Below are 15,545 nucleotides of genomic sequence, written 5' to 3' on the forward strand. Positions count from 1 at the left end.
GCTCAAGTACGTGCATAATGAGATACAAATAAACCCTTCAAAGTGCAATGCCCTACTCTGTGGAACTCCAAACCTCTATGGCTTGGTTTTGCTGAAAATGTATCATACCTTGCATTTTATCAATTTTAGTATTTCTTCCTTTCTGAGAAAGCTAAGTCTTCTGGCTCATTTTACATACTTTCTTCAACAGTATTTGCATTTTATTTACTTTGCATTGTTTTCTTTAAAAATACCATCTACATCTCCTCCAGATGACCACAGCAGACCTATCTCAGTGCTTACTCCCAGGGATGCTAGCCAGCTATTGCTAGCTGCTCTTGCCTCCCTTGAAAGGTGGCAGATACTTTAACCAAGTCCACACAATACTTGGGGACTTCCTTAGTCATAATTCTTAGCTGCCATATGGAAATAGGATGGCAAACTCCTGTCAGTGTGCCAGCCTGGCCAGCTGGTGCAAGGGGCAGGGTGCCAGCTCAGCTGCAGGGACACCAAATGGGGTGGGCTTTGAGGGCACAGGCTGCAAGCTGCAGATGCCTCCTGGGGTAAAATTCAGAGAAAAAAACCTACTCCTGCTTCTGCCACCATTCCACCATCAGAGGGTAGTTCTGCCTATGGATACACATAAAAAGGGATGGGGGGAGACGGAGGAGAGGAGCAAGGGGAAGGCTCTCTATACTTCAAGTTGCATCAATGTAGAAAACCCAATTGTTTTCATTAATTAATTAATTAATTATTTTATTTATTTTTATTGTACTCAGAGCTTACTAAAAGGTTTTCAAGGAGCAAAGCCTTGACTGAACAAACCACTAAAATTGATCATTAATTAAAATCTATATTAATAGTATTTAAATATCAATCTCATAGTACATATCAGTCTGTAAGAACACCTTCTAAGGAAAATAATGAGCTGCTGTATCGAGTAAGAATTGATTTAGTCTTGGTGTGTAAGGGTTCTCTTTAATTAAAAGTCAGGAGAAACAATAGCCAGTGTTTCTGTTTTCCCTGCATTTTGCATTGTAACCTTTTTGGATATATGTATCTACTGCACATTCATTGCCAGAGGCAGTCACCTCTCTTAGCTCCTAAGATTTGTACATCTAGCTATTAAAGTTTAATTTGACTAAATCACTATTACCTGGTCTGGCATGGCTGCTCATTGCACTTGCGGATCTGTGGTTCAGGTTTTGTTAAATATTTGCATTTCTTGTTGTCCACAAGACTGATATTCTTGTTCATAATCTTTGTGCAAGAGACTGTTGTCTTTCTTTCACCTAGTAAAAATAAAGCCGGTATGTGGGGAAAAGAGAAATATGCAACTTTATTAAAAAAGGAAGGACAAAGGTATCTATCAGGTACAGCTATTTTGTAAAACCCGTACAAGAAAATCAAAGCCAGCAGGCAGCCTAAGAGAGATATTAAAGTTTGAAGGGAACAATGTGAGTTTTCTAATCCATTCTTTACACACCACTGTCAACAGAGTTATGCTGCTTTATTCCCATAACTATTCATAGCCTAAACCTTAGTCTTACTGGAATAATTGCTTTTCTTTCTCAGCCACTGAGGCCCTAGCATTGAGAAAAGTTTGCAGAAAAATTGCATAGAAATGTGTGGTTGTTAATTATTACATAAAAAAAGAAAGGAACGACAAGTCTTGCTTCTCCATCTTGCTTGAGCTTAGTAGTTCTGTCTGGTTCAGCAGTATACTGGCAGGTGTGGCTGGCCCTCAGCTAAAGGGAATCAGCACGTGCAACCTTCAGTGAGGAGCCTGCACTGGAACAGCGAACTAAACTGAAGGAACTGAAGAGGCCACATAACTGACCTGATCTGCAGGGTGATCCTTTAATGAATTGGGAACTGCCTGCAGAGACCTAGTGCATGTTCTGTACAGAAAACTTGCCCTGATGGGTGGGTGGGTTGGAGACTGGTGTGTCTTGAAGCTGGAAGCATTAGAAATCATAATTTAATGTAGTACCTACCAAAGCCTTAACTTGTAATTAGACTGGTACCTAACTTTTAGAAAATCAGCAATCCTTGAATTAAAGACTTCAAATAGCAGAAACCAGGTTCATAACCATTTATTCCTAGGGTTATGCTTTAACGCTGTTTCTGTCTGGAAGTTTACCTACAAACAGGGTGTGTGCAAGTGCAGGGCAGACAAGCATGCAATGTTCACCCATGGTCAGAAAAGTGCCTGCGGGGGGAGCAGTTCAGTTATAAATGCTCATTACATGTATGTAATGTAATGTAGCTGACATTTTACACGGCGCTTGTGTATGTAACAGCACATGCAACTAATCTAAAATATGCAGCATTTGAAATGTTTGACAATTCTTTCTGCATTTACATATACATCTATGTATTCATATTCTCTTCCACATACTGGAAGCTTTTCTGCAGCACAGAAGGTCACAGACTAGTTACATACATAAACATACACAATACCATATGGCTCCATCAATAGCTTCATCCTGACATTAACGTTAAGCATTTAAGCAAAACTGCCAACATTTTTTATATCCTTTAATCAAATTCATCAAAACATTGATGTTAAAAATTGAAACACAAATATTTACACAGGGTACAAGCTGCAGCATTTTAATTTCATGACTGCTTCATATTTAAGCCAAGAACTAAAAGAACAGTTAAAATGGTGTTGTCTAAAGCAAGAAAAGTCACTTATATTTCAGAATATTTGCAGTAAAAATACCTTTTATGGAACTTTGTATTAAGTCAGCTATTTCAGACAATAACATAAAATGAAGGCCAGTTACAACAGAAAAATATGATAAATAAACATTACAGTACCACTTAAATATTTACTTAAGCATTAATGTAGAACAAATTACCGACATACTGCTTTTTGAGACTTCTCCAGATGATAGGTAACTTTAGAAATATTTGGGGCAATAATGAGAGATTGTGGTAGCATTATTATTATCCTAAAAATACTTCAGGAAACTGTGAAAAGCATGAATATGCCAAGTGAATAGGAATGCACTACTAAGAAACAGAGGATGCTACCAACACCACGTAACAAAATACCTTCAGGGAAGAAGCCTTCTTACCAAACCACAAAAAGCATGTTTATGGAAACTACAGTATTCTGTCATGACACCAGGATTGTTCACAGAGTAAAAGGAGCTAGAACACAGTGTTCCTTATGCTGCTGTTATGAGAAAGTGAAGTGCTTCCAGGCCTTATTCAATCACAAGGTGCACTGCAGCTTTTGGGACTGCTGATCAGGGCAACCAGGACTGTTAAGGTTGTAAGCAGGAAATACAGGTATCAGAAATCAATATAGTATTTGTAGTGTGAGTCTGATTAATTGCACAAGATATGAACAGCTCTATAGATTGTGTTCATTAAAAAAAAACTCTGAAGTGTTTTTTAGTGTCATTATCTATTTGAACAACTATCTTCTAAACAACAGTTCTAAAGGATTTTGTTACAGCAGTACTCTTCCTGTTTCAGTATTTGTTTTCATAGTCATATTTTGTTCTTGAAATTTCACATTTTTTATGGTTTATAAACTTAAACTTAGGAAAAATATCACATCACCATACTAATATCTGCTGTTGTAATATCTGTTCCATATGTTTCTGGATCATCCTCAACTCATGTTACTAACTGTACATATTTGATCTGAGACTGGGGTTCAGATTTTCTGTAGTTTGAAATGTGTTTTACAGATAATTTATCTTCAATAGTTCCAAATGCAAAGTGGAATGCATATGAACTTTATATTCGTGTTCTAGCTTTTGCACTTGCATTTCTTCTTGGAAACTGTGTCCTGAATTTGCTTTGCTAATTTAGATTTTGTTCCTTCACTACCATCTTTTTCTGTTTATTTATTTTGAAAATTTTCCTAGAGTTATCACTATTCTGTTAATATAATCAGGAAGCATGAGACTGAAGTATGTCCATCATTCTATGAAATCACACAAGCCACTATGAGGATATTACTTTTAAATATGCAACACTGGCCATCAGAGTCTTAAATATTAATACATCATGTGTAACAGATATATATATGTAAACCCACACAGACCATATACACATATATATGCATATTGTATACACACATCTACGTATTGCATGTATACATGCATATTGTATATACAAATACATTTTTAAAATGTGTGTGCATATTTGTACACTTTTATTTTACCTCCTCCACATACAGCATCACAGTCCTCCCAGCCAGAATGTGTCCACATGAAAAGAGGCTCTGGTACTTTAGAGCTCTGATTCTCAGGAAGAGGATCCAGTGGGATTGTGTACTCATAGTGTAGACCATAGCTCTGGTCATGGAAGAGCAGCACCTGCAATATACAGAGAAGGAAAACCTACCTATGTACACAGAAACTGTGGAACACAAACTCTGAACTGTGAGGAGATAATCTTGAAAAGCATGACAGAATGAATTAATGCTCTATAACCTTTCAACCCTCCTAATGGGTTTGTAGAAGAACTTAGTGACAGTATCCAAATCAAGATAATGAGAAAAAAATATTTCACTTAACATACAGGTCAAAAAGCTGTCCTTGGGAAACAAGGAAACAAAATTCACCAGAAATATAGAAGATGATTATGTCCTGTGATTTCAATGCTCTTAAATAGAGGTGGTCTTTCCTAGATGCATCAGGTTTAAAATTATTTTAGATATACCAGGCAACTTCTTGCATTTGAAGGATTTTGAATTGTGAAGTACTTCCCCATCATCTCTCCTTCCTTCTTTCTGGTGGCTATCAATTTTTCCTCCTCTACACTGAAATGCATCAGAACTCTACTTCTTCCTGGAGAACTTGGCAACTGCAATCCTGAAATGGTGATGCTGTGCAACATTAATTTGAATCTCTCTCCTTAAGTGGCACATCAACTTTTTATCAGATTTGTAGGAATGCTGAGACCTTCCATCCCGCCTCAACAACATGAAGATTTTTCTTGGATTTCAATGCATTTTTTTTAGAAGCGGGCTGACAGATTTATACATATACAAGCAGGTGTATAGATTCTTCTGGATATAAAATCAGGTATACCTTACACAGATCTCATTTTCAGGAGCTTGGAAAAAATAAATCAGTTACCATGCTATGTGATAGCAATCAGGTAAAAAAACCCAATCCATATTGTATTACCAGTAAATGTAAAGGTGATGTTGTGGGACCTTTGGCTGATATTTTCTCCCAGAGACCTCTCCGAACATAATGGACAGTGGTCCCAGCAATATTGAATGTTCCTGAATGCTCTATCTTCCAGTCACTATTGATTGACTGTTTTCCAGCATCTCGAAGAGCTGCAAAATATATGAAAAAAGTCCAATATGAAAGGTGTCTGTTCAGTAGTGATTTGGGCCTCCTTTCCCTTCCTGTTTGGATAATTTAACAAGAAGATGAAATCACCTGACTGTTTGCAAAGATATTTATGGATCCTACTACACATAAACTTCCGTTGGAACATGCTTCAGAAACACTTTCTGGAAGGAAGGCTTGGAAAAAACCATGTGTGTTTAATGTTACTTGAAGTTAACATCAGTGTTTTAATGCCTGAAGAGTCTGACAGGCCCCAATGTAATTCATAATTTGATCACTGAATTAATTTAAGGCAAAGGAAACCTCCTCTATTCCCAGGGTGGTCATTTCTATAATCCATAAAGGCATGGGAAACACAATTTTCAGAAGACAATCTTGAAGATTTGTGGATTTAGGGTAAAACTTAAAAAAAATAAAAATAATCTGGTTCTGAATTCTTTCCCCTAGAATTTGTCTTTTTCTCCACCTTAGAATGTGACAATACTACTTTCATTCTATTTAAACGCTTATTTTACAGACTTTCACCATATAATTTGATGCCTCTAACAAACATGAAAAACTTGTTCTTTTTGGCTAAATCATTCCTCTTGTTCACTTAATTTATATTCAAATGTATCATCAAATCAAGTATAATATATCTCATACATTGGGACACAGGATTTTATATTAGTTTAATACAGTAAACTTAAAAGATTCTTCTGTGAAGAATTTGTAATTTTATTTTACTTTATTTTATTTTGTTCAAATCAGTGATTTGATCAAATCTAAATAATCATGTGAAGTAGAATATCCTTGAAGTCACCTTCTGGACAAGAAGTTTTACACATTCTTCATCATTGAAATTGCATGTTTGGCATCAGACTGTTGTAAGAGAACCTCAACAGTTTAAGCTTTGTCCAAAATGTCTTTTTTAAAGTTGTAAGTTAATGTGAGTCACTCCTGTAATCATCTTCTCTCCTATTCATATTTATACTGTTATGTTTTGTTTCTATGGGAAACAATGGCAACACGTCTATGGACTGGCAGAAACCCAGTTGCGTAAGACACCACTGATGTCTACCACTGCAGCGCTGTGTAATAAATGTTAAGGCTATAACATATATTAATGCTGTAGAACAGCCCTGTACTAAAAATAACCAGTAATTTTACAAGATTTAAAAATCGGTATTTTAGGTTTAAACATTCTATTATTAATGGTTATTAAGTTCTATGCATTGTTTAAACTGTAGGGGCTGATCCTCTTCCCAGTGGAGAAACAAAACAAATGTACTCGAAAGCGCTGAGGTCCAGTTGGGTCATGCTGCTCAGATGGAGCAGCATCCTCTCCCTGGAGAGCAGCGGGCCTTGCATCATTTTGTCTTGTCTTTAAAATGAATATGTGTGCCACAGCACGCAGACATGCAGGGGACTAGAATCCCAGCCCCAGAACACAGAAATACGCCTGGTCTCGCATTTCCTGCTTTCTAATACCTCACTTGAGCCACAGGGGTTAAACCAAGTAAGAAAGGGTATCCTCAAGCCTAAAATTCAGGCTTGGATTCAGGCAGTCCAGCTTCTGTTCTTGACTCTGTCAGACCCCATATTGTAAGCAAGTTCACTGGGTTTTATTCCACTCCACACATGCACTCCCACTCTGCTTAGCTTTTGATAGAGGAGGATTTCCTGTACAAAGGAATGCATTACAGGAAGAAAATTCAGTGCACAGGTGTATCCTCTCTCAAGCTACAAAAAAAAAAATAATAATCCAGCAATACATCTACAGCTAGAAAGACAAAGAAATTTGGACTGGGGAAAAAACTACTAAAGCTGTAACCAAGACCAAAATTTCAGTGCTAAAACAAACGAACTAATTATAAGTTATCTCTGCAGAGCATAAAATATCCATCATTACAATGGCAATTAAGCGATGATGATGACTGCAATGTATTTTTTAATTACTGTACCAGGAATATACACTCTTCCATTGTTAATGACGTATGAGTGGCTACATAGCCATAGAGGCGCAACAATTCACAGCAGAGCTATTGCATTTCCCAGTGCTCAGTGGGAGCAACAGTGCCCTAGTCCTGGTCTTCCACTTGGAAAACCTGTGCTGACTAATCCTGTTACTGTTTTCTATGGAGAACTGTAAAACGTACACCACTGTATTAACTTTGAAATTTTTGCTTAAGTTGAAATTGCCACACTTTACAGAGGGGTTAAGAAAAGAGGCATTTGTGCCAAAATAAGAGGGAAGTTGTCATCTTTGTGAATCATGAATTTTTCCTTTTGCTCTCTGCAAAATTTAGTCATACTCTCCAGAAAGGTACCAAATAAATGTAATTTTGACTGACCCTTATTTTCTCAAGGAAATACAAAAACTATCTGAAATTCAGTTCTAAATGACAGTACCTTCACTGATACCTTTTGTCAAAGAAGTAATTGTTTCACTTCCATTCAGGCTATCATGTGTTCCCTTCAAGCCATCTTTAAAAAATTAAGACTTGAGATTTGAATAACTTCTTCAAAATTTCAAATGAGGTAAGGCTGACTGGTCAGTAGTTCTCAGGATCCTCCTTGTTACCCTTTTCAAAATGCTACAATATTCTCTTTTCTCCAGTCACTGGGGATTAAACCTGACTGACATAACTTTCAAATGTGCTTGAGTAGCTTGGCAACTACATCAGCCAGCTCCCTCAGGACCCTGGGATGCATCTCATCAAATTCCATATAACTGTGTATGTTCAGGTTCCTCAGATGGTCTCAACTCTGATCTACCACGGGAGGCATTTGAGAGGTGTGGGAAGAATATTTAACATTGAAACTAAGGCAAAAAAACTGTTGAGTACCTCAGACTTCTCCATGTTCATTGTCATTAGTTCTATCTTATTTATCAGGCTGTGTTTGTGTGTGTATCCATTTTCTTTAATCTTCCCTTTCTAACATACATGTATAAGCCCTTATTATTCACATTCCTTGCCAAATTCAGGTACAACTGTACCATAGCTTTTCTGATCCCATTCTTAAATATTTGAGCAGCATTCCTAAGTTCTTCCAGGAATATATGTTCCTGGTTGCAGTGCCTATGCATTTCATTCTCATACTTTAGTCTGACCAGGAGGTCCTTATACAGGCATGCTGGTCTCCCACCTTCCTTGCCTGATTTCTTACATGTGGGAATTGAGAGCTATTGCAATCTAGGAGAAATGTCCTTAAAGAGCTGCCAGCTCTGTCCTGCTTCTTTATCCCTGAGGGTAGTTTCCCATCCACTAATTCCTTAAACAACGGAAAGTTTGTTTTCCAAACATTCAGAGTCCTGGCTTTAGTGTTCACCTGGCCCATATCCCTCAAGACTGTGAGTTCCTCCAGGGCACAATCACTGCAGCCTGGGCTGCCACTGATTTTGACCTCTCTGAATAGTTCATGTGTAAGCAACCAACAAGGTCCAGTAACACTATTTCTCTGGTTGGGCTGTCTATCACCTGGATTAAGAAATTATACTCAGTGTGCTCCAAGAGTCTCCTGGACTGTCTACAGTTTGTTGTGCTGTTTTTCCAGCAGATGGTGGGTTATCAAAGTCTCGAGCCTGCAAGTGTGATGCTTCCTGTAGCTGAAGTAAGAACACTTCATCAGCGGGCTCCCCTGGGTGAGGCAGCCCATAGGAAACACCAACCACGAAGTCTCCTTTGATGGCTTGGGCCCTAATTTTTACCTATAAGCTCTCAACCTGTTCACCACCATTTCTCAAGGGCAGCTCTGTGAAGTCAATCCATTTTTTTATAGAGAGGGTATTTGTTTCATCTTGATGTCAAATGGTTTCAAAATGTGTTGTTAAGCCATCTTCTGTGGCCCTCTGCATGTGAAAGGAAAACGTGTTTAGTTTCAGTGGACCCTGGTCTCTGTTATGGGACCAGGTCCTCAACTGGCTTCCCTTGAAATTACACAGTCTGAGGGTTTGGTCCAATGTATTTTAGAAGTACTAGCATTGCCAGAAATGAGGGACTCAAAATTTTGCACTATTTGCCAGACCTTATTTGCTTTCCCACACCCTTATCCCCCAAAATGTGGTCCAATGTGTTTGTTGTTTTTTTTTTTCTAGGAAATGTATTTCAAAGCAGAGATCAGACACAACACAACACGCTATGGACTTGGTACCTATAAGAGAATCAGCAATTACAATGTCATGCAGTGTTAAATTGCAGGTCCAAAGGTTCTATATCCCTGAAGGAGCTTGATCACATATTTGAGAGTAACGATACAGTTAATCCACTTCTGTAGTTCAGCTGAAAACAAGTAATTTCTTTCATTTCCAATTAGCACAAAATTTTTAATGTTTCAGATTTGAAGTTTTATATATATATATATATTATATTTTTATATATATATATATATATATATATATATAATTGTATAGTTATACACCATCAACCACTCTTATTAATTCATTATGGGGCCTGGACCTGTCATATAAGTGTTTAAAAAGCTCTCTAATCTCAGAGACTAGTGTATCTCTTACACAAAAATACTATAATCTTCCTTTTTGTATCCTACATTAAGAACTTTTACTAAAAAATCTTTTAACACCTGCCAAATATAAATCAAAATTCAGCAACAGAAAAGGCATTCTTTTAGATCACAGGAATCTAGATAATGTTTGAAACATTTTAATAGCTGTTCTTATAGTATTTTTTTAAAAGTAACTGACAGTGAATAAAGTCTTATGTCAACATGGTGATAAACAGACAGGGTTACCCCTGCTAGTTTCTTTTTTAAAAATAAATCTCAAAATTATTTCTTAAAATAATAAATTCTAATTCTAAAGTTAGTAAATGTATGCCTTAGGAAATATCAAATTAAACTCTCCCCCTCTCCCCATACTGCTACAAATAATTCCTGCTCCTGAATACCCTACTGATGGAAGGAGAATCACAATTTCTTTCACATTTTCTTATATAACTTCAGTAGGGAGGAATACCTAATGTTTGGCTGTATCCCTGCTCCTACCTCCCCCAGAGGGGAGAACAGACAGGACAGACCTTGACAGATTGATCAATTCAGTAAATTTGGTTGCAAGTTATACCTTAGCTTTTTTCTTAGGATGCCAGAGCTCCTGTAACTGCAGCATATGCTGATCCAGCTCAGATAAGCAGCTATCTGATGTGTTCAGGAGGAACCCCTCTGAAGATTTCCTTCAACAGCACAATCTCACAATGATGCTACTGATGTGGGCTGTAGTTTTACCAATCACTTTAGCAACATCATCGCAGTTTCCAGATCATAGTGACTCTCCTTTCCAACTACCAAGTAAATCTGGAGAAGGGTATTTTATTTCGATTCCCTCTTTATTTGACCTGTGCTATACAATAGGGTTCAAAACTTCCCTCATTTTAAATTAGCTTCTACTTTGTAAGCCACAGCTCTTAGTGTAGATTGGATTATATTGTGTTCACAGCTGTATCTCTAATTATACAACTATCAATTGTATAATGAGCTATATTATTTAAAAACCTTTATCCTGAAATGTTTATATGAAAATTAGCAAAAATTAGAAATAGTCTCAGCCTGTATGGACTCATTTCAAGTACAGAAATGCACAGAGCAAAGTACTCTGCAACATAAAATTAGCATACAGAACTGTAAGATAGAAAACAAATCATAAATGTGAGAGAATTTAATCTGTATTACATTTCACATTTTTAATCACAGTATTTTGGAGAATATTCTTTCTAAGATGAAAGATAAATTCCTTTCCCCAAAATCATTATGTTACTCCTGTTTGAAAATGTTCCTATTCAAAATGTTATTCCTTTTCAATTCAGGTTTTTATGCTTTCCAAATAAATGTCCTATAAGTGAAGAAATTTTAAATACCTGCTTTTAGTTATAAAAAGAAAAAAAAGTGTAATAATACAGGTTTTAATTTAGAACACTGTAACAGACATGTTCCTGGTTCCCCATAAAGGCTTAAGAAAAAAATATTGCAGTGAAATACTTGCCGATCCTCATTCAAAGAGACATTAATGAAGCTAAAAAAAGTAAAACTAAAGTGAAAAGCAATTAAAAGCCAATTAGCACCCTTCAAAAATCAGCAACATGACTGACATTATTTCATGAGCATTAAAAGCATTACATTCTTTTTCCCTTTTGTAAGGTAAGCGATGACTCAGTTTGCTGCTCTTGAAAAACGAATTAATTTCCTGAAAAACAACCCCAACACTTATGTATTTTTGGATTATTTAAAAAATAAAAAAATAACAGTATTTATGTTGTCTATATATGTTAACACAGTAGAAACAGGGGAAAAAACCTCTCAAAATTTAGAAAACGTATCAATGAAACCTAAGTTATCAGTTCAACACTCTTACATTTCCATGTCTATGGTCTACTGGGGAACAATGAAATAATCCAGATCTCTAAATCTCCTGTGATATCTTAACAGGGCAGGTGCAGACCCCATGATAAACAGTCACCCATGGACAACTTAAACTGCCATAATTACGATTCACCATCTTCAACATTTCCTCAGCTGAAGTTCTGAGAACACACAGGTAAAAAGTTTCTTAAAATGTAGAGATTACTTAGGAGCAGAACTAATAGTGACCAACCAGGGAATTTTTTATTTAATTGGTGTGTTTCTCATACTAAGTCTCTCTCAATTTAAACTTGAGCAGTGCATGGAACAGCACCAATTATGATATTTCATATAATCATTAAAAACCTGTAGCAATAATAGTAACAAATTATTGTCTCCTACACAACAGCTTTAGAATTCATTAAAAGAGAAAACTTTTTTTTTTTTTTTCAATGAAATACAATTTCTTAGAGATGGAAAAACTAAAAACCTCCAAAATTAATTGTGATTAAATTTGTCCATTAAAACATTCAGACAATTCAAAATAATGCAACAAAATTCTGCTTTCTTAGTCTAATTTTAGAACTTTTAGTTGACTTTGTTGGTGATTTGCTATATGGTGGTCAGTGTGGTTATTTTTGTTGTCTGAGCACAAGTTATTCCACATTTCAGCATAAAACTCTTTTTGCTAGTTTTAACTTTAGTGCCTTCCTTATGAAAAATTGAAAATGTTAGAGATAAAGTATGTGGATTTTTTCTTAAATCTTCTAAATACATTGTTTGAAACATTCTCAAAACAAAATTAGATGAGATAAAAGTTGAAAATAAACTTATATGAAGAAATCTGCTATAACTGTTCTTTTATTTTGTTATTTCTACAAAGTTTCTTCTTCACAGACTTTTTTTTCCACTCAAGGGTTTTGTTTAGCCACAAAAGCATGTTCAGCTACCAGTATTCAGTGATGACCAAAACAGGACATGAACACTAAAACATATGACATTTACCTAAATAACTGTGAGCTGGTTTTTCTTCCACAACTTTGATTCTCCTTGCTCCTGCAGGTATCACCAAAGCTTCCACATAACCTAGATATGATACCAGATTTCCCAAGTTAAATACAAAAGAAGTGTAGAAAAGTCCAACTTGTATGTTTTTTCATTTCTTTTTCCCTATTTCGCTTTTAAAATATAACAAGTTACAATTTATATAGTAATGGCTTGAGGGTTCTTGCAAAATGTTGAAACAAGCTATGAAACTGTGCATTATGTGTAATATATACCTCATGATATAGAATCAAAAGCGTTTAGCAAAATAAAACAGAAGAACTAGTAAGGCTGGGCGGGTTGGGGCTGGAGGAGATGAATTTGTTTCTGGCCAGGTAGTTAGTGTCATCATCACTACCAGATGACCATAAAAGAATTCCAGCTTCACTCAGTGTGTAAAAAGAAATGATAACGGCACTAAAAACCAAACATCCTTCCATTGTTTGTGGTTTGTTTTTTTTTTTTGGGGGGGGGGGTTGGTATTCTTTAAAAAATATTGATATTTTGTTCCTCATCTCCCTCTTTCTGCTTTAACACATTCAAACCCTGTTATGAATGACTTTAGTTCTGCAGATTAAATAACTTTTTAGTTATTTGCTTTACATTGCAATTGCTTCCTTAAAGTGTGAAACTCAGACATGCTGTTGAGCAATTTGCTGTGAGTAAAAAGGGGTGAAAAGGCAATAAAGCTGAAAAACACTGTGTAAACAGAAATGTTATAAAAAAATAAAAACACGTTTCAGGTTATCCAAGTGAACTTCAAAAAGTGGACAGTAAACTAAGTTTTTATTCCATGTAACTATATAATGTTCTGTAACAAAATATTGATCATTTACAGCACATTTTCAATAATCCTGAAACATGAAAATTAAACTGCTGCAAAGCAGCATTATTTATCTTTAATTTCTTTAAGAGCTAGGAACACTTTGCAAGTATTGCTGACAGTCCAGCTTCTTGAGAAGGAAAATAACTCATGCAGTTGTTTAGAGGGCAATACTACAATATTGTAGATTGACAAAGAACCCTTTTGTCAATTTGAAATTTGTAAATTTGAAAGTGTGTGGATATTCATATTAGCTACAGAAGAGAACTGACACATTGTAATTTCTATTAGCAGCCCCCTTCTTTGTAGTTTTTGATCTAGTAGTCCTCCAGACTTATCCGTGGTTTGGGATCCCTGCTCTATATTACCCTCAGCTTAAGAAAGGGCCAGACATAAACATCTGAAGACTATGCCTAACTTTTTTTTTTTTTTTCAAAAGTACTATACTTCAGTCTATGATGCATTGAAGTCCCTGATATTTCAAAGATACACTGTCTGCTTCTAATTACAGTAATTTTTATGTGATTTACTTAGTGCCTGGAAATTCTGCACATTTTCTACTCAAGAAACTCAAAGTGTAATGGCAAACAAATGCTGAAAACAGTTGGCCAAATGCTGTTTCAAAGAAAAGACTTTTCTGGGAGAGAAGGTATACATGATGCATGATGCACATTATTAGGATTTCAATCCTCTATTCTGTCAACACTGTTGTGCTGGAGCCAGTCAATTATTCTCATTCAAAGAATATATCACAGCAGTGTTTGAAAATCTCATGTTCATTCTGCATCAGCAAATCTATTTGCTTGTTATGATATGTTATTATTAGTATAAAACAATGAATAATGAAAAGATGTAAGACTTCTTCACATATTCAGCTTTATGTTCTCCCACTGCTTGGCTTGGTTTAATGATGTTACTCTAGGTAACAAATCACAATTTCAGTATATATTTTGAAGAACATTAAATGAATCTAAACACTGTAAGAATTTACAGGTCTTTGTGAAACTTTCACAGATTTTTTTTAAATCAGGCTTTTCTATGAAATAATGTCTGTCTTAATGGAAGATAAATTGGATATTTGCTTGATATTATAATTGAAACAATTTTCAATGATTTTGCAATAAGTTAAAAAATACTCATGCATTCTTATCTGACAAGTCTTATTACTTTAAAAAAAAACCCAGTAGATTTGAATTTCTTGTGAGGAACTGCATAATTTAAAGAAGTATAGCTTTTTAAAGTTCCCAATGCTCAAAGTAATCAAACAGCTACTGTTTTCCTCAGCATTTGAAACAGACTTACCTGCTCCTCTAGTATGGTTAAAATCTCCTTTAATAACTTTGCATGATTTTCCATTACCATTGCATACACCACAATGATCTTCACGAGCCAGAGATCCTAATATGCCATCACAGCCAAATTTCTGTTAAAGAAATTTGAAAATAAAGGAAATAAAGCTGTTGAGACACAGGCCATGTTTTTCATAAAGCTGTCTTTAGTAGCGGGCAACTCACCTTTTTGCAAGATGCCCTAAGCAACATGATCTAGTCCTGCTAGAGTGAGGGTTGCACTAGTCCATGTCCAGAGATCCATTCCATAGCAATTTTTCCTGTGATTTTATGTAGATTGTTGCATTAACTCTTCCCATATGGTTGGCTAACTCCACTAGCTGCTCTCCAAGAATGCAGCCACATTCCTACCCCTCCCTGCGACCTATGACCCTTCTGAGCCACTGTGCAACAGCCCCCCTACATGCCCTCCTGCTCGGCGACCGCAATGTGTGCAACCCTACTGCTTTCTACTCAAAATTCGGGAGGTTCTTTGCCACACCCACAATGGTAAAGTGCTGTTTAACATCAACCTGATGTTTTATTCTGAATAGGATGTGAACGCGTCCGGAATACGTAAATGTAAATTGCATTTATGTTTTGCTAAGAAGCATTCAGTTTAAAACAAGGTTTACTCAAGCACCTCCACATTACTGTGTTAGACAGATTTCTGTTAATAAATATCAGTGGTGGCTTGGCAATAGGAAT

At 36.0% G+C, this 15,545-nt stretch overlaps 1 protein-coding gene across 3 annotated transcripts in view; it reads right to left on the bottom strand.

Annotated features, from left to right (window-relative positions):
• ADAMTS19 (ADAM metallopeptidase with thrombospondin type 1 motif 19) overlaps window positions 1–15,545 on the bottom strand; it is a 150,857-nt gene that overhangs the window by 28,112 nt on the left and 107,200 nt on the right. For all 3 annotated transcript variants that reach the window (XM_055699674.1, XM_055699672.1, XM_055699673.1), the window contains exons 15-19: window positions 14,812–14,932; window positions 12,648–12,728; window positions 5,139–5,296; window positions 4,169–4,322; window positions 1,136–1,271 (exon numbers count right to left, since the gene is read on the bottom strand). In XM_055699674.1, coding sequence (XP_055555649.1) covers window positions 1,136–1,271; window positions 4,169–4,322; window positions 5,139–5,296; window positions 12,648–12,728; window positions 14,812–14,932 — 650 coding nt within the window. The remainder of the gene's footprint in view (window positions 1–1,135; window positions 1,272–4,168; window positions 4,323–5,138; window positions 5,297–12,647; window positions 12,729–14,811; window positions 14,933–15,545) is intronic.

Source organism: Falco cherrug, chromosome Z (assembly GCF_023634085.1).
Source record: "Falco cherrug isolate bFalChe1 chromosome Z, bFalChe1.pri, whole genome shotgun sequence".
In the NCBI taxonomy this organism is placed as follows: Eukaryota; Metazoa; Chordata; class Aves; order Falconiformes; family Falconidae; genus Falco; species Falco cherrug.